Source organism: Podarcis bocagei, assembly GCF_964188305.1.
Source record: "Podarcis bocagei genome assembly, chromosome: 7".
NCBI classification, from domain to species: Eukaryota; Metazoa; Chordata; class Lepidosauria; order Squamata; family Lacertidae; genus Podarcis; species Podarcis bocagei.
In genome coordinates, this window is record NC_138132.1 from 53,732,191 (window position 1) to 53,758,843 (window position 26,653).

A 26,653-nucleotide genomic window follows, 5' to 3' on the forward strand; every position below is an offset into this window, starting at 1 on the left:
GCAAGGAATGAATGAAGGTATCGTGGCCAAAGAAAGCATGACTGCAGCAGAAAGGAGCTGATGCCTCTGCTGGCGGATGACGCTTTGCTGCTGTCTCCGAGGAAGCTCTTAGCACGACTCCAGAGCAGCCGAACTGGAGCCTTTACCTGAGAGGTAGGAATGGGCAAATGACAATTTTACTTTCTCATTTTTCCAAACCTAAGTTCAGTTTTCCACATTTTTGTATCAGTTTGCAATTATCTTTTTTTAAAAACATATTTTTTAAAAACATGAAATTCCAGCCTATTCCCCCCTAACACCTTTTTATATGCAAAGTATACACATTTTTGCAAAAAACAAAACCAAACCACAATGCAATGCATTTTTTTGTACATGACTTTTCTTCCTTTATACATAAAAATGTAAGGGAGGTTAAATGGAAGCAGGAGGTGCTTCACACAGTGGTTTAGCAAGTCACTCTGTGAAGTGCCTCTTTCCTCTAAAAGAGAACGGGGCTGGGAGCAAACTGGTGGTGGTGGGGAGGCAAGGGGATAGGTGAGGGGTAAAGGGTGGTCAGGGGTGGGGGAAGGGTGGCTGGCAAATGGGTGGGCAGAGTTGGACAGAGCAAGCGGGGGGGGGGGGTGAGCCCCTAATATCAATATATACATTGACTCAAGCCTGCACACAGTGCAATGTCTGTGCACATTACTGGGCTGGGTAGCTGCGTTGCAAAATCCAGAGAAGTGCAGATGTCGAAGGGTTTCTGTGATAAGCAAAGTCTGGGGGATAACTGTTTCCATTACCCCCCCCCCATTCCCCAAGTTTGTTTAGATTGATGTTGATTTCCCCTGTTTTTGTCTATTTCAGTAAGGCAGAACCTCTGCATTGCAACAGTATGTTAGACATTTCGCTTGGCAGCAACAGCTGTAGCACAGTGACTCATGAAGCAGAGATGGGAGGGGAGTGTGTGTGTTTGTGTGGCAAGCATCGATGCCCCACACAGGAGTCCGCCAGCAACTGACCAAGGATCCCATGTCACAGCTGGTGACGTAAGATCTGCAGATCTCGATGAGAATCCCAAGTCCCTATTCCTCTGTGTCCTGTTGTGACCCTTAATATTAACGCCGCTGCTTCTCTCTCTGTGTGTGTCAGTTCCTGCCTGGTACTCTGTCCTCCCACTTCAGATGCAGCAGAGCTGGTAAGTGTACGGAGATTTCCTGCAAGTCCCCACCCCATAATAACCAGCGCATGCTCTTCCTGGCCCATAACACTCCTCGGCAGATAAACGCACCTTTCGGAATGAGTCAGAGGAGGAAAGCGAGTCTCAGTTATAAGGGTGTTTCCCTCCCTTTTCTCTCCTTATGTTTTGCAGTGCCCTGGTGACAAACAGGGGAACTGGAATGAGCAACTGTGGGTTTTGTGTGTGAGCCTGCCTGCTGAGGAACTCAAAAGTGGCATGGGGACCGGTATGAGTAAGGTACAATCCTTAGGGTTCATTGCAACTTAGCAAAAAGTGGGATTGGGGGTGGTAAGGTGGTAAATTTATTTATTTATTTTATTTGTTGCATTTATATCCCACTGTTTCCTCATTAAATCCCCACCACAACCCTGTGGTGCAGGTTAGGCTGAAAGGCACAGGGACTGGCCTTCAAGGTCACCCAATGAGTTTCATGGCTGAGTGGGATCTGAACCCCGGTCTCCTGGGTCCTGGCTGGACACTTGGCCAACGAGACTGCACTAGCACGACTGGGGCTGATGGGACTTGGTAGTCCCCCAAAATCGAGAAGGGACCAGGTTGGGGAAGTCTGCAGTGAAGCAATTTATGTCAAAGAAATAAGGCTCGGTTTGAGCGGTTGTGGAGCAGCTGGTGGTGCAGCAGGGCCGCACCCCAGGGCCAAAGTCCAGTCTCCTGCCCTCCCCCTCCCATGACGAGGATAGAAGCAGCAGCAAACAGGCACTGTATGCTGGGGCTGAACAGGCTTGATGCTGGCCATCCCAGTGTCCTCCCTTCCTTTCCTTTTTAAAAACACTTTATAATCTTGTGGCAGCCAGGTAGGCATGTAAATGTTTTTTATTATTTTTACCTTAAAAATTGGCTCATTATTGTCAGGTATGTGTTAGTACCGCAGCAGCAGCAAATTCTAATTATCCATTAATGTGGCTGTGATTTAAGTGAGTCTGAGCATAGGCAAACTTGGCCCTCCAGATGTTTTGGGACTACAACTCCCATCAACCCTAGCTAACAGGACCAGTGGTCAGGGATGATGGGAGTTGTAGTCCCATAACATCTGGAGGGCCGAGTTTGCCTATGCCTGATGCACACTTTCATATTTTTAATCGGGGTGGCAAAACCAACTTTTTGGGTGGCTTTTTGCTTAAACACAGGGGTTTTCAAACTGTGGACCACCAGTGGTCCAGAAACTTCACTCAGGTAGTCTTTCAAAGCATGTCTGCATTCAGTAGTCATATTGATTTTCAATTGTATGTTTATTGCTTCTTTCATTAGAAATTCAGTTTGATTGATTGCAAATTGTAAAACAATAGTATATAATGTAAAAAAGTAAACACTGAGCCAGTGTGCTCAGAATGTCCAACTAGGACCTGAAAGACCAGGGTTCAAGGACCTGAAGCTCGCTGGGTGACCTTGGGCCTAACCTACCTCACAGGGTTGTTGTAAGAATAAAAAAATGGAGAGGGGAGGACCATGTTAGCCACTTTGAGCTCTCCGAAGAAAAAGAAAGTGGGATATAAATGCAATAATAAATAAATGAATGAAGCAAGCAATAAAAATACAATTAAAAACCATACAGTATCTAGCACAATGCATCACAACTGCTACAACAGACAGAAAAAACATTCAGCAGTAAACTATCAGCAATTTTCACGTGGTCCTTGGTGAGCATGGCTCTAACATATCAGGGATGCAGAGGTAGTTGTAAGCCATGGAACAGCAGGGTAGAGGGAAAAGAAGCATTGATCATCAGCTCCACGATTGAAGCAGCACACCTGATCATCGCTGTAAGACTATTAAGTCCATCGTGTAAATTTATCCAGCTGCTCCATCGAAGAGTGCTGGATGGAAGGATGAGCTGAGAAGCTGCTAGTTCAATTTTTCGCGACACAAGAAGACCCCTGTTAGATCAGGCCAGGGGCCCACCAAGTCCAACTCTGTCTTCACAGTGGCCAACCAGATACCCCAGTTGGGAAGCGAGCAGGCAGGACCTGAACACAACAGCACTCTCCCCGTTTGAGATTCCCAGCAACTGGTACAGTAGTACCTCGGGTTACATACGCTTCAGGTTACATACGCTTCAGGTTACAGACTCCGCTAACCCAGAAATAGTACCTTGGGTTAAGAACTTTGCTTCAGGCTGAGAACAAAAATCGTGCTCCGGCGGCATGGCGGCAGCAGGAGGCCCCATTAGCTAAAGTGGTGCTTCAGGTTAAGAACAGTTTCAGGTTAAGAACGGACCTCTGGAACGAATTAAGTACTTAACCCGAGGTACCACTGTAATTCAGAGGAATACTTGCCTATTGCGAAGAATTTACAGTGGCCCCAAGCAAACTATATTCCCTCAGCCTTCCCTGTCTGCACGCAATATGAGCGATAACAACAATGGCCTACCTTGCAGGGATGTTAGAAGGATTACTAAACTATTGGTCTGTGTCTCCAGAGAGCTCCCAACTCCCTACAGTTTATTTTTCCCATTTGGTGAGCCTTCCACCCCCCTTACACTTGCTGCAGCCTCCTGTTTTTATCAGAAGACATTCAGCAATATTGGTTGGTATTCTTTTTAACAACAACAACTCACTGAAGAACTATTTGTTTAACATGCAGCTGGGTGCCTGGCAGTGGGATCAGTTTACTGCCTGTACAGGGAAAGTCACAGCTTTACTGAATTAAAATTAGATCCTCTGACCCAGATAAAAATGCCTGCTCAAATCAGAGACTGCCGACCTCCCTGTTTCTGGATTGAAATAATTGCAGACAAGAGGTTTTCTCAGCTGGCTGGCTCACTTTCCTGCAAAGGTAGGCAAGATATTCAGCAGAGGCAGGTCTATTAGGGCAAATGGGACACTGTCCCACCAAACTCAGCCTGCTCCTACTTGCCTGCATTCCTACTTCCAACCAGACTAAGGAGGGTGGCCCTGCCTGTCAACTTCCTCCTCCTTAGTCTCAATGTTGCCCTTATAGAACACAGCAGGGAGGAGGATGAGGGCAAAACTAGAATGAGTTGGCTCAGTACAGTAATTGTCTGCATCTGCCACTGGCTTTGGCTCCACCTACCGTTGTGCTCCCAGTCTTACACCCTACCAGCTCCTATAGGCACCACCCACCATGGAGGATAGCTCATTGTCATAATGCTTTCTACAAAATCTGACTCGTTCAGGTCCTAGTCTGACACTCTAACCACTATACCACACTGCCCAAGTTTGTTTTGTTAGGAGGCAGGCGGAGAACACAGCACGTTGTAATTGTTCTTTGCTCTTCAGAGCAGGAGGAAGGAACGAGAGAGAGGGGGCCTGTTTTGTTCAGATGTCTCGAGCTAAGCATTTAAAAATAGCACCTTCGTGTGTGCCTGCCCTGGATGCCGTCTCTCGTAGTGGAGTTGTTTGGAAGATCTGTGCTGGCTGCTATAGAAACGCAAAACAGAGCCATGGCGTCTCTGGGCCACAGCAGACCCTTGCTGCTGGTGTGAAGCCAAGCCGTGTCTGTTTGAAAGGTCACACCGGGAAGGCCTGATGTTTAGGTTGCCTGGCGCTTGGTGTGTTTCCTGTGAGGCTGGCAGTGGGCGAAGGATTAAGAATGCTGCTTTTTAAAAGGCACCAAATCTATGCCCCTGTCCTAGAACTGAGCTCACAGTCCTCTCATAGGAAGCTGGCATAGATAGATAGATAGATAGATAGATAGATAGATAGATAGATAGATAGATAGATGATAGATAGATATGCAGAGTTGGATCATGTGTTCATCTAGCTCTGACTGATCTACACTGACTGTAGACATGGGCGTATCCAAGGGGGAGGCAGCTGCCCCCCAATCAGATAAAGCAAAACAATAGAAATACTTAACCAACTAACCAATCACGTTAGTTCTGCCCCCACTAACAAAAGTCCTGCCCCCCCCAAAAGTCCACCCCCCCAAAAAAATCCTGGCTACGCCCATGCCTGGAGATTCTGAGGGTTGTATCTGGGACCTTCTGCATGCAAAGCAGATGTTCTGCCTCTGAGCTACAGCCCTGCCCCCAAAATCTGTTCAGAATTCTCTCCTCTCATGCTTTCTTCATTTCAGAAGCCGAGTTTGGGGACTGGGAAGTTACTGCAATGGTTAAAGAATTGGGTGGGGAGGGGAGGAGAAATCCATGTTGGTCTACTGCAAATCATTCAGTGATCTACCAGTAGATACTGGTCCTCATTCTGTGTGCTCTGGGAGAAGGGATTGGGGAGGAATTTATTTCCATTCACATTTAAAGCTGAACTTATCAAATTTGCACTTCCTGAAACAATATGAGAACAATATAGAAATGAATACATTAATGGACATATACCAAAATGCATTATGAGCAATTCTATGCAAAAACATGTATGTGACTCAAAACTGGGTGCAAAAATGTGCCAGGAGAAATTCTTCCCCAAATGTGGAAGAATTTCCATGAGATTTTTTTTTTTTAAAAATGAGACCATTCTTGTAGAAATGTGGAGAATTGAATTTAAGATTGGAAAAATGAGAAATGAAGAGAACAAAAATAGGCAGATACTTTCATCTCTTTTCCTCTAAAGAACATTACTGTTAAGCCTACCCAGATGCATAGAAAGTGTGAATTTTAATTATTATTTTTAGTAATTTAACTTTATGTTTTAAAATATTGTAATATTTTCTTATGTTTTCTTGTTTTATCTTTTTGTAAACCACTTTGAGGTTTGCTTGTTTTTTTGTTTTTACAATCAAGTTTATGAAATACTATAAGACGCACCAGACCACAAGACGCACCTAGTTTTTGGAGGAGAAAAACAAGAAAAAAAATATATTCTGAATCTCAGAAGCCAGAACAGCAAGAGGGATCGCTGCACAGTGAAAGCAGAAATCCCTCTTGCTGTTCTGGCTTCTGGGATATCTGCGCAGCCCGCATTCGCTCCATAAGACGCACACACATTTCCCCTTACTTTTTAGGAGGGAAAAAGTGAGTCTAATAGAGCAAAAAATATGGTAAATAAAATAAGCCCAGGAGGATCTCGTTCACAAGGGACAGTGCCTGCAGCACTAATTATTTTTATTGGTTTATTTTCAGGTTGTGGGGGGGCTGTACCTTGGAAACATCAGGGGTAAGTTGTTTTTCAAACTCTGCCTGTCTCCTAGCAGATGTTGATTATGAGCAGTGTATGTGGTCTCTGCTTCCTCCTCCTCCTAGAATCTAGTACAACTGTGGAATGATGAGCTGGTTTCATCTTTGCATGGTGTATGTATTGTTATAGATTTAGGAGTATTATTACTTATTCCCACCAAGGCCAGGAAGTGTCCTACTAACATAGATTGATATAATGCAAGGGAACCATGTGTTTCACAAGGCATATGTGCCATTTTAACATACAGGTAAGTTCTGTGCCATTTTGAAAAACAAAATTTCATTTTATGGTTTAGCATTGCTTTATTTTGAGTTACATATGGGGCGGGGAGGGCACAACAATATTTTCAGTGCTTCTAAGTGTTATGTACTGAAGTTCTCACCCTGGGCCAGCAGAGGGATACTGTAGATAGTTTTCACTCAGGTCCACATATAATAATAATAATAATAATAATAATAATAATAATAACAACCCACTATTTCTACCCACTATTTAACACTAAGGGTCTTAATCTGGGGCTGCATCCATCCACATGATTTAATGTTATAAAGCAAGAGTGCATGTTCATAATTTCTTCATACTTAGTTTAATCTGTAGTTGTTTATTTGCATTATTTATACACCGCTTATCAAGTGCTTTCCCCAAAGGGTCTTATACAGTATTCGAAAAGAGAGAAAACAAGAACAAAAATGTAAAATAAAAATCACACAACAAATTAACAGTATTAAAAGCCAACCAGTCTCCTTGCAAACACATACACACTAGAAAAAATAATAATAAAATCAGCCCACATATTAGAATCAACAGATTAGAAGGTGGGGACAATCACAAGACAGAATGCCTCCTGTTGTGAATGGGAAAGACTGAAGTTGCTCCTAATATATGTGTGGGTGGACTGCTGTGGTTTAATGCAACAGGAGGTGGAGAAGTGGATGAACAGCTAACTAATGTCCACATGTGGGCAAATCCTTGCTTAATAACACAAGGACCAAAGTAGATGCTACACATAAGTACCAATATCTTTACTTGAGAGAGATTTTGGATTGGCTGGAAGGGAAAGGGTCAAGTCCTCCATAGCACTTTTCTGGTGATAAATCTGCAGCTTCCAGAGGCTGCTTTTCCCTTAAAAAAATGGGAGAAAGTTTACACACATCTTTCTATGTAACATCTTGTTTTGGTCTTTGCTGGAATAAAGCAAGGGTTATGAACTAATGCGCCTTTTTATTCATCTTGGATCTTAGAAGTCTCTCTTTCTTTCCAGATTCTGAGGACAAAGAGAACTTAGTGAAGAATGGGATCACACACATCTTGTCGGTGCATAACAATGCTAAGCCTGTTCTGGAAGTGAGTACGGAGAGGAAATCTGGAGCATCTTGGATCATAGCAATAAGGAGGAATCCAATTACTTAAAACATGACAGCTGGAAAATATATAAAATGCTTTAGGGACCCCAGCTGCAGGCCATTTCCCACCCCATTCATTCATATTTCTTTGGTTTCCCCAGCTAAAATGTGAATGCATGAAGGTAATTATTTCTGTGGTGAAGTTATGAAATGTCACAAGCCAGTAGAGGGCAGTGCAATTACAGAAATGATTATTCTAGGTTTCCCAAACCTACCTCCCTCCACATACTGTGTATTAACAAATCTTGCTTTCAGTCGTCTTGTAATGCCAGATTTGCCTAGTGTAGGGATGGGGAATCTGCATCCCTCCAGATGTTGCTGGACTACAGCTTCCATCATCCTCGACCACTGGTCATACTGGGGTGCTGTAGAAAGAATGCAGTTGGTCAAGGGAGCCGTGGACTCAAAAAGGTTGAGAACCTCTGGACTAGATGATCCTCAGGGTCCCTTCCAACCCTGTGATTCTATGACTGGCTAGCATTTCTCCAATTTAAATATAGGCAATACTGAGCTAGATGCGCCAATTATCTGACTTGATACAAGGCACCTTCTGATGTTCTGATGCAGCTGCTGCTAATAGCAGTTTACTCTGCTTCCCTGATGTTTCCTTACCTGATAATTTTCACACTTTATGTGATACTTCACACAGCCAAAGAACCACTTCTGGAAATCTAGCAGCTGTTCAATGCTCATTTCTGTGTTAGCTGTTTCCAGGGCCACACTAACACCTTGCATTTAAAGCACTTTAACAGTCAGAGTTCCATCAAAGAAATCTGGGGTGGTTTACTAATCAACTCCTCTTCACAGGGAACTCTGAGAATTGTAGCTCTGTGAGGGGAATCAGGGTTCCCCTAACAGCTCTCAGCACTTGAAGGGAAAGGGTCACCTCCCAGAATTCCTTAGGGCAAGGTGCACCTCCCAGAATTCCTTAGGGCAAGCCACGACTGTTTAAAGTGGCATGATAGCACTTTAAATTTATTGAGTGAATGTAGCCTAAAAGACATGTTAGAAATCAGGATAGAGGTGCTGGCATTGTAACCAGTAAAACTAATGCAATAAACCACATGACTGAATACAGCTGTAGAGAGTTGTGTGTGTGTACTGATGGTGTTGTTTTGGGTGGGTGAATTTGCCCAGGCGATACATGCTGCTTTGCTTCCCAAGAAAATACAGTATGTATTTATTTAGAAAATGAACTCCATGAAAGCCATTTTCTTGGTAAGAGATACTGACTAATGTCATCGAGGGGGGGAAAAAAATCAAATGCAGGGAGCAAAAACCGCTCACCAAAGCCGCAGCTGCTTGGACCGCATCTCTGCAGACATGCCAGACAGATGGCAAATGGGCGCAGAGGTCTTACAACATGATGGAGTGAATGAGGCCAGGGAGAAAAGGGGAACTGGAAACACACGGGTGCATTGAGCAATTTGTCACTCTGGCAAAAAGAATTGCAGAGTCAAGCTCCTTTCCCATGCCTAGCCCTCCAGCAAATGCTGAGAGAGTGTGCATGGGGGTGGGGTGGGGGGGTCCCATCTCTGGTAGTGAGCAGGGGTGGGAGGAAGCTTCAGTGGAGAATAGTAATTAATCCTGATGTGTATTGTTGTGTGATTGCCTGGGAAGGATGGGGTGGGGTGAGGACAGGAGAGGGAGAGGTTAGCAACTGCCTGGAAGATTTTACTGTTGCAAACGTGTTGCAACACTGTCCGCAAAAAGTATTTTTGATACTAGTGGTGTTGTGTCCCCCCCCCCCAAAAGCCACAACCTACGTATAGATGAACCTAGTTGGGAATGACTTGGTCCAATAGAAAACAATCTGAAAATTGTGCAGCAGTAGCAGGTAGACTCAAGTTGGATGAGGCCTCTGCTCTGTGGTGTGCTTAGCTTGATGCTTAATTTGGACTATATCAGTGCCCTCTCTCTTTTTCTGCATCTGAACATAGGAAGCTGTGATATGCCAGCTCAAACCATGGGCTTCTCCAGCCCTGTATTGTCTACTTAGGCTGGTGGCAACTATCCAGGGTCTTGGGAAGAGAGAGAGCTTTCTCCACTATCACCTGCCACCTGAGGTCCTTTCAGCTGGAGATACAGTGGTACCTCAGAAATCGAACGGAATCCATTCCGGAAGTCCATTCAACTTCCAAAATATTTGGAAACCAAGGCATGGCTTCCAATTGGCTGCAGGAAACTCCTGCAGTCGACCAGAAGCCGTGGTAGCCCCATTGGACGTTTTGGTTTCAAAGAATGTTCACAAAACCGGAACAATCACTTTCAGGTTTGCGGCATTCGGGGGCCAAAATGTTTGACTCGCAAGATGTTCAGGATGCAAGGTATGACGGTATTCAGGTTTCACATTTAAACTGATTTGGTGCTCTTGCACAGCAAACCTGTTCCACCATAGCATTAGGCTTATGGGGATGAGAAAAGTGATGGGAAGATGCAGTGGAATGCCTGGGATATTTAACTGTGGTTCCTGCATTGCAGGGGGTTTGGACTAGATGACCCCTGGGATTCCTTCCAAATGTACAATTCTATGATTCTAACCTTCCCGAAAGCAAATCGGAATGAATGCTTAGCAAGCAGTTGATGTCGCTTAGCGTCCTCGCAGACCTAGTGCAAACAGATCAGGGCCAATGCTCAACTAACAGGTCATCTGACAGCAACCATCTTCATTAGGGCTGATTAAAGCACCACAAAACAGTGAGCAAGGTTTTATGTTTCCTAGAACTCTTCCATCAGGCTGGCTGCATCAGATCAGAGCTCTTCCATCAATCTGGTGCAGAGGGTGTAATGCAGATTTGGGGCATAATTAGCTGTTATGCTGGGGCTCTGTAAAGGAAAGCATCATAGGGGCACAGTTTGAAGCAGGGAGCCCTGGAGCACCTTGATGACCCAGACATACAAATAGTGCTGTTTTCCATAGTGCCACAATTATTATTTTTCAAATGACAGCATTTTAGAGTTGTCCAACAGAAGTGCCCCGAACCTGGATGGGTTACTATGTCTGCAAATTTTACCCACTTCTGTGGGTAATAATAATAATAATAATAATAATAATAATAATAATAATAATAATAATAATAATATGCCTCTCATCTGAATGGGTGGCTTTCAAAAAGGGGGAAAAAGTTGTGGCCATGTTTTGATTCCCCAATTGTGCCTGGTGGTGGAGGGAATGAAGCAGAATCTGACCCCAGAGCTAGACCAGGTAGTCTCCACTTTAGTCTAAGCCAAATCAAGCTTATTTTACAATGCTGTGGTCTGAACTGGATCTCATGGTCAGTACACATTTCTAAAATGGAGCTCCAAGATAATGAGTTGTTTGGCTCTTAATCAGATGAGGTTGTGCTAAGTGCAAATAACAAATCTGAGGTTACACTGAGGACTATCACAGAACAATAGCAGATGTTCCACCATTTGTTTCCTGTGCTGTGCCTCCTGCATGAAGTGGAATGCACAAGTCCCTTGTAAAGTTTGTCTCTTTTTTCACAGGACATGACCTACCTCTGCATATCAGCCTCAGACTCTTCGAATCAAAACCTGTAAGTTCTCTCAGGGTTTTCAGCCTGTATACAATGCAAACATGCTAGCTTTCTTACAGAGCAATCCTGTTTTCCTCACTTGTTGTTCATCAGAGAAACTGGTTTTGTATACAACACACACTGATCCATATTATGTTAGTGCATGGAGCAGAGATGGGAAACCTCAGGCTGGGCCCTGAATGTGGTCCTCCAAGCCTCTCCCTGGCCATGCCCTCATTTCCTTAGACCACATCATTCACTCATTGACTCTGCTTGAGTGCTTAAGCTCGAATTTGTCCTTGAACTCTGACACCGCCCTTCGTTTCACTGAATGAAAGACAGTGTGAAAGTGTGTAGAAACTAGCTGTCTGTAAAAAAGGAAAATTCACATTTGTTGCTCCACCCACTTTTGCCTCCAGCCCTGCCCATCACTGGCATGTGGCCCCCAGAAGGCTTCTTAGAAGGGAATGTGGCCCTCAGGCTGAAAATGGTTCTTTATCCCCAACACAAAGCATGACTTGATGTCTTTTCTTTTATGGGCACATGATTCAGTGTCTCAATGTCAACTGAAAAGCTACCCCCTCATATGAAAGGGCCCCTTCCCTGAACTAAAGGTTCCCTCTGAGGGGACTGAGAAGCTTGAAAAGAAGTCCTGCTCCAGCAAGTTTTTTTTCTGGGGGGGGGAGAGGGTGTTTTGTTTATTCCCCTCCCTTCTTATTTCTTTTAATCATAACATGCCTCTAAGCAATGGGCCACAGGAAGGAAGTTTTGCTCTTAAGGGGTTATTTTCTGCACATTGCATGAGACTCTGAATTTCACAATCCTGGTGAACTTAGAAAGGTTCCCCCCGCCAAGAGTCCAAATGAGACTGGGTGACTTGGAATGACCCGTAGTTAGTGGGCTAAAGGTGGGGGTTGTGACCCATCACCACCCACTCTTGCTTTCCAATAGGTTTTAATGCCACACCTGCAAGATCACAGCCTTGGTGATCTTAACCACAGCCTTAACCACAGCCAGTGTGGTGTTGTGGTTAAGAGCGGTGGACTCGTAATGTGGGAACCGGGTTAGATTCCCCGCTCCTCCACATGCAGCTGCTGGGTGACCTTGGGCTAGTCACACTTCTCTGAAGTCTCTCAGCCCCACACACCTCACAGAGTGTTTGTTGTGGGGGAGGAAGGGAAATGAGATTGTTAGCCACTTTGAGACTCCTTAAGGGGAGTGAAAGGCGAGATATCAAGTCCAAACTCCTCCTCCTTGTAAATTGGTCCAGAATGATGACTGTACCATTTTTTACATTCACAAACTTGCAGTGAAAGAGTGGAGGAAAAACCATGTGGAGGTGCTTTAACCATTCTGGTCATGAGTGGAGTAGGGCAGATAAAGGGTGCTATGTCTGATCATGATGGAAAAGACCCACAAGTAGCCTCTGGCTCTCACACTTCCTCCTCTTCTCCTTCAGCCCTACCACCAGGAGACTGGAAGCTTCTCCCCCGCCATGTTTGTTGTGTCTTCCAAACTGTGGTTAATCTTAACTATAGCTTGTTTGATACTAGCCAACTTCCAACCAGGGGTTATGAAACATTTTATAATTCATGGCACAACAGGTGCTACTCCTGTAAGAAGAAAAACAGAGAAAACTACACACTGCTGTAGGGTCATTTATTTATTTTAATAATGCATGTACCACTTAATATGTGTTTGGGTAAAATAGGAATGCAGCATGAACTGCATATTGTGGAAAGTTGCTTGTTTGCTATACATCTGGACATCTCCTAAGATACCATAACCTAATTTTACATGATAGTTCCTGAGATCGAAGAGTGGGTTTTTGTCTATGCTGAGATACAATTGGGTGCCATTTGGAATCAAGATGGTGGACTTGAACCTTTCAAAACTGCACTGATTGTAACCACTGATTTCAAAACTGCACTGATTTTAACCAAGGATTTCAAAACTGCACTGGTTTTTTAGAATTCCTGAGCAACAATGGGTATGAGGTTGCTAGTATATCTTAAGATCAGTTAAAACTAGCCATCTCATCAGAAAAACTCACTTAAAATGCCTGAAATAAAAAGTGTGTGCATCCTGCAGAGAAGAAAATTAATTATTATTACAACAACAAGAACAGCAGCAACGAGTGGTGTAGCGTGGGTAGCCAGCTCCCGAGGCTGTGGGTAGTGGGTGGGTAGGAGAGAGGGAAATGGACAGAGTACGCATGTGCGTTCAACTGCCTAATGGTGTCAACATCACCCAGGATATTGCAGCCTCAGAGATAAGAAAAGAAGAGTCACTCTGTTGTATGGAAAGGTCACTTTCTGGTTCTCATGGAGAAGCCGTTTTCAATGGAGCCCAGGGACGAAAGTGGGCAGCTGTACTGAGGCAGCAATGGGTATTGAAATTTTGCACCCCTGACAATGTTGTGTGCAGGACAACTGCCCCATGGCTCCCCCAAACTACACCACTGGCAGCAGCAACAACAATTCCATTTTGACTTTTAAATAAACAACAATTCTGCACTCAGGATCTAAAAATAGATTACCAAATTGAGAGGATTCATTACCTCGTCATCCACTTCTCATCAGGCCAGAGTGAAGAAATCGAGAAGGGGATTTTACAGTACCTGAGTGTTATTTCTGTGAATGGAAACACCTTTTGTTGAGGTGTCAAGGACCTGGGATGAGTCTCCTTTTTCTCAGCATGCCTCAAGTTTACCAGGCTTATCATCAAGCAGGAAATCTGACTGCCACGTACAGTGTTAAGTGCCTCTTTACTGGCATTGCTTCTGGCACTGCCCACACCTTTGTTTGGTTTCATTTTTCTTTCATTTCCTTTTCATAAGTGAAGGTCAAAGGAGGTGCTGTCAGTTCCTTTGCCAGCATCAAAGGAGTGGCACCAAAGGGTGAAAGGGAAGGGGGAGGGGCAGGAACGTGCACAGATCTGACTGCAGGTGTGGATAACTCTCAGTGATGTGATGCAGTGATCTTGTGCCCCTTGTGTGCAGACTTAGGAGGGTGCAGGCTTGCACAGATGCCTTACACTTTTTGGCATTGTCTCGGTAGACAATGGAGGAGTGCACCGCCTGCTGTGGCTGTAGAGACTGATACAGGACAGACATGGTTTGTTGCAGCTGGGGCAGACGAAGGCATTTAGTTGTGCTGCTGCAGATGTACCATGGCATTTCTTCTCCCTGAGCACTTCACAGTCATTCCTCATCTGGTCACTGCTATGGATACACAACCTGTCTGTCTGTCTCTCCAGGCACTGCAAGGGATTCCCACAGGGCAGGGTTGATGTTGCCAGCCTTCATGTCACATTTGCAGACATCTTTGTAACACAGAGTTGGTCTGTCAATGTGCCTGGAGCCTGAAGTCAGTTCCCCATAGAGCACGTCCTTGGGGACTGAGTCTTATACTGCCTAATTCTGTCTTATACTGAGTCAGACTGGTGGTGGCTCTCCAAGGTTTTAGACAGGGGTCTAAAACCTGGAAATGCTGGGATTAAACCTGGGATCTTCTGCAGGCTACTCATGTGCTCTGCTATTGAGCTACAGCACTTCCTTTCTTCATCCGACCATCAATCCATCTATTCCAGCAGCCACCTTTTCACCAACCAGATGCCTCTGGGAAGTCTACAAGCCTCTCCTGCAATTGCGTTTGGCATTCACAGCTATGCTGCCCTTGGACAGTATAGTTCTATAGGTTCTATTTAGCTACCAGCACACCTATGAGCCACTGATAAAGCTCATCTCCTCCATGAAATTGTCTATTTCCATTTGAAAGCCATCTAAGTTCTCCAGATGACCAATTTATTCAGCATTCTTCCTGATTGGCTTGCACAAAGCTAATGCAGAGGTTAGACTTGGTCTGGTCTTTATTGAACATTCATTCTGATATGTTTGCAGGGCGGTTATACGGCAATGAATGTTCATCTTGATTTGTTTGAGGGGTGTTGTTACACCTTCCCATTAGTCATTCATTCATTCCATACTTTCCAGTGCATTTCCTTGTCACTTTTCTAACTTTCAATCTATCCTGCAACATACTGACAATATGAAGTCAGTTGCCACCATCACATCAAGTGGTAGTGAGTTTGTGAATTAATAATAATGCATTGTGTGATGAAGGACTTCATTTAGTTTGTTTAAGATCTACTCAGTTGGATGACTGAGTTGGATGACTGATATATCCTTTCAAATATATAAAAGGATGTCACATAGAGGAGGGAGAAAGGTTGTTTTCTGCTGCTCCAGAGAAGCGGACACGGAGCAATGGAGCCAAACTACAAGAAAGAAGATTCCACCTAAACATTAGGAAGAACTTCCTGACAGTAAGAGCTGTTCGACAGTGGAATTTGCTGCCAAGGAGTGTGGTGGAGTCTCCTACTTTGGAGGTCTTTAAGCAGAGGCTTGACAACCATATGTCAGGAGTGCTCTGATGGTGTTTCCTGCTTGGCAGGGGGTTGGACTCGATGGCCCTTGTGGTCTCTTCCAACTCTATGATTCTATGACCCTGAGTCCTAGACCAAATCTACACCATACATTTAAAGAAGTATCATATCATTTTAAACACTCCCATTTTCCTCCAAAGTATCCCGGGAACTGTTGTTTGTTAGGGTGCTGACAGTTCATTTATTTATATTTTATTTATTAAATTTCTATGCTGCCCTTCATCTGAAGATCACAGGGCAGTTTACAATATAAAACACACAATATAAAGCACGTCAAAGCAAATTTCTGCTAATAAACACATTTTTACATGCAGTTTTTACTCACGCCCACATTTTTGTGAGCAATTTCCCCTAATTTCCCCTAATCTTTGTATTGTATTTTCATTAATACCTTCATTTATTTGCACCCTTTCCCCTAATATATGCATTTTTGTAAACATTGTTCCATTGGAGAACTGCATCACAAAATTTTGGGTGAGTAACAATTTTTGAAGGATAGCTGTGATTTGGATCACATGCTGAATCAAATTTCACCTTCATCTCTAGTTCAGGGCAAACAATTCCTAATTTTTCTTCTTTGCTCTCAGGATACAACACTTCAAGGAGTGCATCAAGTTTATTCATGAATGTCGGCTACATGGAGGAGGATGTCTCATTCATTGGTGAGCTGCTTTTCTCTGCCTTTCCTTTTCAGGATGGGGAGCACACTATAATATATGTATATGGACATTTATATATCTCTGGAAACCTGCTGGCAGTCATTCCTAAACTATACATACATACTCAACTGATCTGGCTCCCTTAACCTTGCAGGATGATTTTCATTTGAAACAATCGTCGTCTGAAAAGTGGCAGCGTTATGGGTTTTTCCATGAGTTATCTTATCTTTTTGGGAAATGAAATGGCTTGAACAATACTAAGGCAACACATTGCAGATGCTGAATGCCAAAATGATCTAGGTTTAACCTCAAATAACATTTTAATTGACAGAGCACTTCAATCCTACAAACCAGTCAGCCATCTTTATCTGCTCTCTGTTCCAAAACACCACAGAGTCTTCACTCTGGTACATTTAAATACTGTTACACCAGCTGTTCTGGAGGGGAGGTTTCAAAGAATTCCCTAATGTCAACGTAAATGTCCCTGTGAATTGGGAGAGGAAGATTCAACAACTCATGCTCTTATGTATTGCTCTTCTCCTCACGATATACCTAACATTCTTACTGGAAATTCCCAGGGCATTTGGATGTGTTTTATGCTTCTAGATCACAAGGCACTCACCTCTTCCAGGATGGCTAAATACCTACCAGGGATGAATTTTAGCAAACTCACAATTCTGTTCTTTGTGACTGGTGTTCTACAGTACAGTACATTTACTAGTAATTTTATTGTTATGGTTCTCTATTTTGTATGCTTTTATTTTATTTTATAAATTTGTACAAAGTTTCTTTTTTGAATACTGGTCATTGATCATTATAAAGAGATTGATTGATATACATACATTTAGGTCACACAAATTTGCTAGAGTTTAATATAGACTGAGATAGGAGAAAAATAAAGGCTGCAATCCTATCTATGTATACTCAGGAGGAAGCCGTATTGAATGTAGCGGGACTTCAACCACTTCCAGGTGACAAATTTATTGAGCTTTCAGCTTGATTTGTTTGCAGGGAGGTTAGATGACACCCGGTAGTCACTGATAGTTCATTCTGATTACAGTGGTGCCCCACAAGATGAATGCCTCGCAAGACGGAAAACCCGCTAGACGAAAGGGTTTTCCGTTTTTGAGCTGCTTCGCAAGACGATTTTCCCTATGGGCTTGCTTTGCAAGACAAAAACGTCTTGCAAGTGTTCCGATTTTTTTTCGCCCCCCCCCTTTTCTAAGCTGCTAATAGCCTTTTAGCCGCTAATCCGCTAATCCTTTAATAGCCACTAAGCCTTTAATAGCCGCTAAACCGCTAATAGCGCTAATCCACTAAGCTGCTAATAGGGTTGCTTCGCAAGACGAAAAAACCGCTAGACGAAGAGGCTCGCGGAACGGATTAATTTCGTCTTGCGAGGCACCACTGTAGTTTGTGGGGAGGTCAGATGTTGTTTCATCAAGGAAACATTATCCCACACTTTTCTGTGCATCTTCCCATTACTTTCCTTATTTCAAAGAGTCTAATTTTTTTGTGTGCAGAAGCTCCAAATAAACTTCCCTTGCACAACTTGAATTTGCTGATATGTGATTCAATCCCACCAGAAAATAGCAACAGCCTGGAAGCATCCCTGGGCTGTGTTCATACTCCTGTTTGCTGTGCACTTACATGATTCCAGTGCTGGGTTTTTCACCCATGCTCACACAACATTATCCAAAATGCATATGTATCTCTTGTTCTGTGGTACTACTGTTTGGCACTGTAGTTTCTCAAACGAGCAACTCGCTGACTGCAGTCCTTAAGCTGTTCCTAGTTCATTTCTTGCCATGGGGTAAAGACATCTTTGCTCTGTCAGTGCTCCCTGGTGTGCACACAAACAGAGATGAATTGAAGCTGGTGCTGATGTGAACAGTTGTAAGGAGGGAGGGAAGAGGTGTGAAATGCCTGGGACACAGGGAACAACTTTGTTGAGCTCTAAGATGGTAAAGTGAGCATACTTTTACATTAAGTGGACATGGATAGGATTGCACTGTCAACAACCTTTTGCTTTCCCCTAAAGCTGGATGTTATCGTTGGAATTCTGAAAGCACCAATGGCTTGAGCTAAAGAAGCAGGTCTTGCTTTTGTTCCGTTCAGCTAGCACTGAAGGATTAGTTTGGCATGCTGTTGCAGCTTTTAGCTACTCCCCCCAAAAAAGATTCCTTATGCAAGCTGCAGCAAATTTATTTAGATTTTACAAACCAGTCAATGTATCATGTGGATTGTGCAGAAACCATTTGCAGAGGGTGGGGCTGGAGCATGAAGATACCCGCTGCCGACTAGACACACTCCTCTATTCTGCCTCCTTCATTTTGCCCCATTCTTTGGATCCTAGCCAATGGCTTCATTAGCCAAGTAGAGGCTTCAAAAGGGCGATGAGCCACTCCACTCTCACTGTCAAATCCACTCCCAGCATCTGTCATCAACCATGTCCATCATTTCAAAGCCTTTTCTCCCTGCTTGTCTCTCATTTTGATAGCCAAGAGTCACACCAAGATCATGTCAAGTTTTTATACATGTAATTTTTTTCATATATATATATATATATATATATATATATGGGTTTTGGTGTCTTCGGGTGTCTTCCCGTGTAAGAGTTGGGGTGTCTAGGCGACGTTTCGACGAAACGTCGCCTAGACACCCCAACTCTTACACGGGAAGACACCCGAAGACACCAAAACCTGCATATATATATATATATATATATATATATATATATATATATATATATAAAATGCCCTTGTTTTAACAATATGCGTAATTGCTTTATATGCTTTTCTTGTAGCCTGCCTGCTTTTATTGCATCTCTTTACCCTGGCCTTTGACACCTGAGACATGTGTTTTCAGGACCCACCCTGTGACTGCCATTTGTTTTAACTGTTTTTAATGCTGATTTTTAAATTGTTGCAACCTGCCCTGGCACCTGAAAGTGAAGGGTGAGTCGGGAAATTAATACCACTACTACTAATAATTCTGAAATTGCTTTGATATGCTCCATGGGAAGTGAGTCATAAAATTAATCAAATAAAAAAATAATCATGTTTAATCTGTGACCTCTGCCTTTATGGCATTGTAAATCTATGTTGTTGATGCTGTGGGTTCTGCCACATGGCAGTTCATGGTGGAGTCCGTTTTTTGCAGCATCTACACAACAGCGCCCCCATCATAAGGCCATCCCATATCCTTCCCCTCCATTTCATCTGGATTTACTCCTTCAGGAGTATTCTTTTTCTAACTTACCAAATTTCCGGCAGAAAAGGTAAATGAAGAAATAATATTGCTTGGCATTTTGATGAGGATGATGTCATATGGACACTGTAAAAAGCTTGCAGCCCTGAGCAGAACAGAGTCCACAATAAACTGCCATTAGAAGTACCCTGTGAGAACAGGCCTTTTAAGTGGTGGCCCCTTGTCTGAGCAATGGTCTCTTGAGGGAGATGTACCTGGCACCATTTTTGTCAGTCTTTAGGCACCAGGCTAAGCCCTAACTGTTTACCCAGTCCTTAGATTACGGCAATTAATTTTGCCTGTTACGGGGGTGCTCATCTTTTAGTGGGGTGGATAGGACTTGTCCTTAGTAATACATTGCTGGATGAGCATTTTATATATTTTATATTGTTGGTGGTTTTAATTTTTCCTAGTTTTACATTGCTATTATCTGTTACAGTGGTTACATACGCTTCAGGTTACATATGCTTCAGGTTAAAGACTCCGCTAACCCAGAAATAGTGATTCAGGTTAAGAACTTTGCTTCAGGATGAAAACAGAAAATGTGCTCCAGCGGTGGAGCGGCAGCAGGAGGCCCCATTAGCTAAAGTGGTGCTTCAGGTTAAGAACAGTTTCAGGTTAAGTACAGACCTCCAGAATGAATTAAGTACTTAACCTGAGGTACCACTGTATATTTTAGCTAGTCAAGTCACTTTGAAACTTTTAATGGTATAAAGTTACTGGTAAATGCAATAAGCAGCAACAACAAAACACAATAACTTTAAACTGTTGTAAGTGACTCTGCATATTACACAGGCAGGCACTGGATGCATGGGCTAGAAATCTCTAAATAAATAAATGAAGACTCAAGGATTTTGAAAGCTAATAATAAAGTCAAGAAAATATGAGCTGCCCTGCTGGATTAGGCCAGAAGCCCATTGAGTCCAGCATCTTGTCTATCAGATGCCTATGGGAAGGCCACATGCCACACCTGAATACATGCAGAATCTCTCCACTTGTGATCCTCAGCAACTGGTATTCAGCAGCATACTGTCTCTGAAAAAGGAGGTAGAATAGAGCCGTGGTATTTAGCAGCTGTTGATAGCCTAACATTTAGGTGACAAAATGCAAAACAGTACTTGATAAGGGGGCATCGATCTTGAATTCCATGATGCATGAATGCTGTAGTGCAGGGGTCTGCAACCTTTAAGACAAAAAGAGCCACTTGGACCCGTTTCCGAAGAAAAAAAAACTGGGAGCCGCAAAACCATTGCGACATTTAAAACAAATATAACACTGCATATATTGTTTCTTACCTTCATGTCCGATCTGACAGCGGGTGGGAAGGTGACGTCAGGACAGTGCGTGACTAACGCACGCATCGCCCCCATGCGACGTCACAGCCAGTACAGCGCCCGCCACAGTGGGGAGTGTCGGGGCGCACAATGCGCCTCCTCCCCTCGCTAGTATCCACCCCGGAGCCGCGGCAAAGGTGTAAAAGAGCCACATGCGGCTCCGGAGCCGCGGGTTGCAGACCCCTGCTGTAGTGCATGTACAAACTTGGGAATATGTCCAAGAGTGGAGGAAGCAAGACTTGGGGGTCTTGCACAATCCTAACATGAGTTTTCTTCACTCCTGTTCCCAATTGAAAACATTGCTCCTTTATTTCTGCTCAACAGCTTAGCTGGAGTGTCTCGCAGCACCACCATCCTGGTGGCCTATCTCATGACGGTCACTAACTTTGGCTGGGAAGAGTGCCTGACAGCCACCAAAGCTGTCCGTTCTTACGTGAGCCCCAACTTTGGCTTCCAGGAACAGCTTCAGGAGTATGAAGTCACTCTGCTCAAGGAGGTAAGGCTTCATGCTGCTGGTCTACTAACCCAGTTGGCACTTCAGAGCAACATTTACAGGCTCATGTCTTCAGAGATAGCTGAAAGTTAGCTCTTTCCTTGCTCCTCTCTCACACAGTGATGAGAGAGGAATCAGATTCACTTTGCACTGATAGGCAAATCTTCCTAATTCACACTTTCTGAACAATACTTGTACCAAAATACAGCCATCCTTCGAAGGTGTCCTGGACCTAAGTTGATTGTTGAAGAACAGTGAGACAGCAAGTGAAAGTACTTTTTCTTTGCAACAAATGTTTTTTTCCCCCAGTGCCCCAAGGAAACCCAGTGTGAGCATGTCCCACAGCTGAGACTGTCCGCAGGTTCCTCCTGACTCCCAACATTTATGGGTCTAGTGCCCTGTGCTTTAACTTCCCTTCTCAGAAAGTTGTTGCTTTCTTTTAAAATAAAGAACCTCCAGGATATTCTGAGAATATCCCATGCTGAGGAGTGGGCTGAAGGAGGGTGGAAAGATGAGGTGGTGCTGCACAAGAAGGCTTTCGGAGAAAAACGTACCACAGTTTGCAAAAACTATTTGAGCCAGGCATTCCCCCAAAGGACACAAATTCAGCTGATTTGGGCATCCCCCATGAATTCAGCTGACTTGGGCATCAGGCATGACGCCTCGCAGAACCGAACATTTCCCCAAGGAAGGATGTTTGGTTGCTGAAGATATGAACTGGCCCTTTTCACTCTACTACTGTTTGTTTGGGGGCATAATGCAGATCTGTTCTATGTGAAAGGGCAGGGCTGGGAAACCTCAGGCGAGGGGGCCTAATGTGGCCTCTCTATCTGGACCTTGGAACTCTCCCCAGACCATATCCCTGTCACACGAATGGGTGTAGTGGTAAATTGTGCAGGGTCCCTTCATGATAGTCATAAACATTATACAACCTTCTAAGTTTATGCAACAATCTTATAATTATACAATAATACTAATATGGGATGCACTGAAACAATCAATGCAGATCCCTGTGTTGTATTTCAGCTAGATCTACTATTTTCTGTGCACGTGTGTGGGCAAATGATTTGGACCTCATGGTTTCTGTGCTCCTAAATGCTTAAGCTTTGGAACATACAGAAGAACTCTTGTTCTTCCTGAGCGCCATTTCCAGAGTGACCCTAGGAGCCAATCCTCAGTTGCTGACTCACCTCCTTTCACTGTGGCTCCAATCAGCACAAAGGACGAGAATACTTCTTCTCAGTAGCTAAAAAGCTCCCCTTTTATGCTGATTTGCTATAAGATACTGGAGACAGGGACCCTGCCTGCTGCAGAAATAGTAACGGGTCCGTCCCTGATTGCCTTTGTAGTCAGCTTGCGGGCTTCCAGGAGGCAGAGGGTGGATTGCAGAGAGCAAGAGAGGGGGTCTGCAGTGCATAGGTCTGCTACAGTGCAGTTTCAGGTTTTGGGTGGGCAGGGGAGCAGTGGTGGGTTGGAGAGCAAGAGAAGCAGTTTGCAGGGGCCTAGTCCAGTGGAGGAGAGAGAGGTAGGCCCATATGCCCATATCAAATCAATTGTAATGGATTGATTTGAAGTCACTTCTGCACCAGGTAAAGTAATTTTTAGCCCCCCAATTCTTCCCCCCGACCAGTCCCTTATTTGGCCTGACCAAAGGTGGCAACCCTGACCTTTGATATGATTGAACAGGGCTCCTCTTGTCTCTAGAAAGTGGCAAGAACCACTTTCACTTTCAGTTCTAAATGAAAGTCACTCTGTGCTGCAGCTAATCTGTGGGCGGAGACTGCGAGACTCGGGTGTGGAGGACTGATGTTCTGCTCCACAGGGCAAAGCCAACCAGCTTATCTCTGGTTTCTCGGGCAGTTTATGTATTTAAATTTTTTTTGAGGCTGGCTTCCAACTGACAAGCATGTCCAAAGCAGCAGATAAGAGAAATAAAAATAGCAATATCATTGTGCTTACCCTCACTGTGAAGATTTCCAGGGACAGGTGCTTCCCTTTGTTTGGTTTTCTTGGGAAGGAGGCTACTGGTCCTGGTGACTCCCCCCTCCCCCCCCTTTGCAATGTTTGCGTTATATTTACAGGTACACAGATTGTGTGTAGGTGGAGACACAGCTTAACCATTCCAGCAGACAGCTACTGTTTCCACCACTCCCTTATCAGATATCCAGGAAGAGAGACAGAAGCCTAAGCTACTTGCAGTGCCCTCTTGTCTATATGGCTTTCTTAGGGTTGTCTCCGTTGAAATTAATAGCCTTGGCTTTCAGTGGGTAACTGAGTATGGGTATGCTGCCCACAACCTATTTTGCAGAGAAAGCAGAGAGTTTAATATGCAGAGGTCCTCGAACATTTTTGGGCTCAGGGGCACATTTGGAAATCTAAAGAATTGTTGTGGTTGCACCACAAAATACCAATTTCATAGAAGAAAAACTAGCAAAGATCGGAACCTACCAAAAAGCAGGCAAAACATCACCCATTAAACAAACAAACAAACAAATAAATAATACACATTAAAAATATCTCTAGAAAACAGGCAACTTTCCTGAAAGCCAAAGACTTAGTAAAACAAAAAACCAAGTCTCACGCAGGATGCAAGCCAAGCAGAGTCCCCCACCCACCCAAGCAGAATGACACTTGACTTTTGCCGTGAATGCAGGATCGGTTACTTTGTGGCAGTTTGGGGTTATGGATCACATTGTTTACTTGCAAGTCCTTGATAGGAAATAAACCAAGTTTCCTTTTTACTGTGTGACTAGCTAGCAGCATTGCACCTCCGCCTTGAAACAAAACATTGCATGCTTTCCTGATTAAAAGAATAAAAGTTGTGCATTAGATTTCCATGGCCCAGAGGGAAGATATGTTATTACATGCAATCTTTAAAAAAAATCCCACTGGAAGTCCCCCAATGGGCTGGGGGTAGCCCACTTAAGGACATGAATGATCAGGGGACCATTAGCACGGCTGTGCGTGGGAGGTGGCGCTCACAAGGGATCCTCTCTGCGTGGGGAATCAGCTGTAAGGGTTATGTATTCATTATTTCCTAATTCTTTACTCACATGGCTTTAGGTAAGTTCCTGCAACTTTTATTCTGAGTTGAATTGAACACACAGGGTTACACACAGTGTGATTTCCCTGCCCCCCTGTTTAACTAGCTCAAATGTCTTGCTCAAAACCAAACAGCAATGACTCTGCATTTAAAACACAGCTGCTGCTTTTTCCAATTTTTTTTAATTGTCATATTTTTGCACAGCAAGTAGACAAGAGAGGAGGGGAGAAAGAGGAGATATTGAGTAGGATACTAATAATAACATAAGGCAGGGGATACAAACCAGAGAAACTGCTGTGGGCAATGACATCCTCCCCACTTAGGTGGCTATTTGAACAATGTAGTGAGAATCCATTTGCAAAATAGATTACAGCATTCACTTGTCATTTCATCATAATTGTATAAGGCCACGTGCTTCTGACATACACCTGTTAGGCCAGTCTTCCTCATCCTGGTGCCTGCTGGACGCTTAAGACTACAACTCCCACTGGCCCCCAGCCAGTAGAAGCTGATGGGAGTTGTAGTCCAAATTATCTGGAGAGCACCAACTTGGGAAAGGCTTCACTGTGCCAACTGGTTTTACCTGCATTACCTGCATTGTCCTTGCTCATCCTTCATATCTTATGCAGCTTCTCCGTGATTTTGTCTTGACAGTACAGGGCCTGGATTCAGCAGGAGTATGGCAAGAACCCACTCAGTGACCAAGAGGACTTGCAGTGCTTACTTTCCCAGCAAGAAGAGAAAGTAAACCAGCAGCAAGGTGGACTCAGAGAAACTAACTGGATCAATGCCCCGAGCCAAACCAGCTCTCAGCCACATACCACCTATGACAGCAGCTGCAGCCACAGCCGGTGGATGAATAGATAGCAAGAGCTCATTAAAGACTTGGAAGAACTCTGCCTGTTATCTCTTTAAGGAGAACACAGCTTAGTTATTCTGACCCACGGTGAGGAGTGAATAGATCAGCTGCATCTTGGACATGTTGTGGGTGCAGTCGGCATTGCTCAGTGGTTCAGAGTCAAACTCACTCTATTTCCCACCCCCGCCTCTGCCACAGGCTTGTTGTATGGCCTTGTTAGGTAGCATCTGTTGTTTCTCTTTGGGTTGCGCCCCTGGTAGTTGGGATTAGCACAGACATTGTGGGCTTTCTGAAGTCAATGAGAGAAAGTGAGATGATGGTTTACTGCCAAAGATGAGGTTTCCAGGAAGAGAAATTTGAGACACAACAACATTGAATCTAGCATGATGAGCAGATGGAAGTTGACTGGCTCATTGGTATTGGGGGTGCTTTCCCAAGTGACGTGGAGGGCTTTTGGCTTGAGTCCAGGCATTTTCATTTCTGAGGTCCTCCAGACAATCTGTTTATTGAGCATTCATTCTGATTACACAGAGTTTAGGTTATATCCAATCTTTATTGAGTATTCATTCTGAGTTCTTTGTAGGGAGCTTATACCACAATAAACATTCTTCCTTATTTGCTTGCAGGGCGTTTACAAATCTCCTTGTTAATCATTCATTAACCACACACTTTTCAAAGCATTTCCCATCACTTTCCTAACAGCAAAAAAATCAGTTTCGTTTTCTTTTTTTAAGTGGATTTGTTGCACTAGGGCGGCAAGAGGGCTTTAATCCAACAGGGCTTTAATTGCACAGAACTAAATTTCCAGGACATGCTTGAATCTTGCAGGAGCTGTTAGCTGTTGTATATTTTGTTGCTGAAAGCCATATTCCTAAATACCAATAAATATAAAATGCACTAGAAACAATTCTTTCTTTCTTTCTTTCTTTCTTTCTTTCTTTCTTTCTTTCTTTCTTTCTCTCTCTCTCTCTCTCTCTCTCTCTCTCTTTCTTTCTTTCTTTCTTTCTTTGCGATTTCCATACTGCTTAATATATTTAAAATATCTCTAAGTGGTATACAGCAAGTTATAGAATCAGAATTGTAGAGTTGGAAGGGGTCACAAGGATCATTTAGTCCAACCCCTTGCAATGTAGGAATCTTTCATCAAATGTGGGGCTCAAACCCACGACACTGAGATTAAGAGTTCCATATTACAAAAATATACAGTTATCCTATGAAAAGTTATATTAATACAAAATTACTGATAAATATGAACTGATATCAGTTCTTTCACATTTGGACATATCCTCTCTCTCAGCCTCCTGGCTGTCACCTGGAATGCCACC

The 26,653-nt window shown here is 43.7% G+C and overlaps 1 protein-coding gene across 1 annotated transcript; it reads left to right on the plus strand.

Moving 5' to 3' along the window:
* Positions 1-25,966, plus strand: LOC308590915 (dual specificity protein phosphatase 22-A-like). Its single transcript, XM_081201303.1, has 9 exons — positions 1-153; positions 847-1,177; positions 1,352-1,456; positions 6,270-6,303; positions 7,586-7,668; positions 11,217-11,266; positions 16,279-16,353; positions 21,258-21,429; positions 25,124-25,966. The coding sequence occupies exons 3-9, from the start codon at positions 1,436-1,438 to the stop codon at positions 25,334-25,336; spliced, it is 648 nt and encodes a 215-aa protein (XP_081057429.1). The 5' UTR covers positions 1-153; positions 847-1,177; positions 1,352-1,435; the 3' UTR covers positions 25,337-25,966.
* The last annotated feature ends 687 nt before the right edge of the window (positions 25,967-26,653 follow it).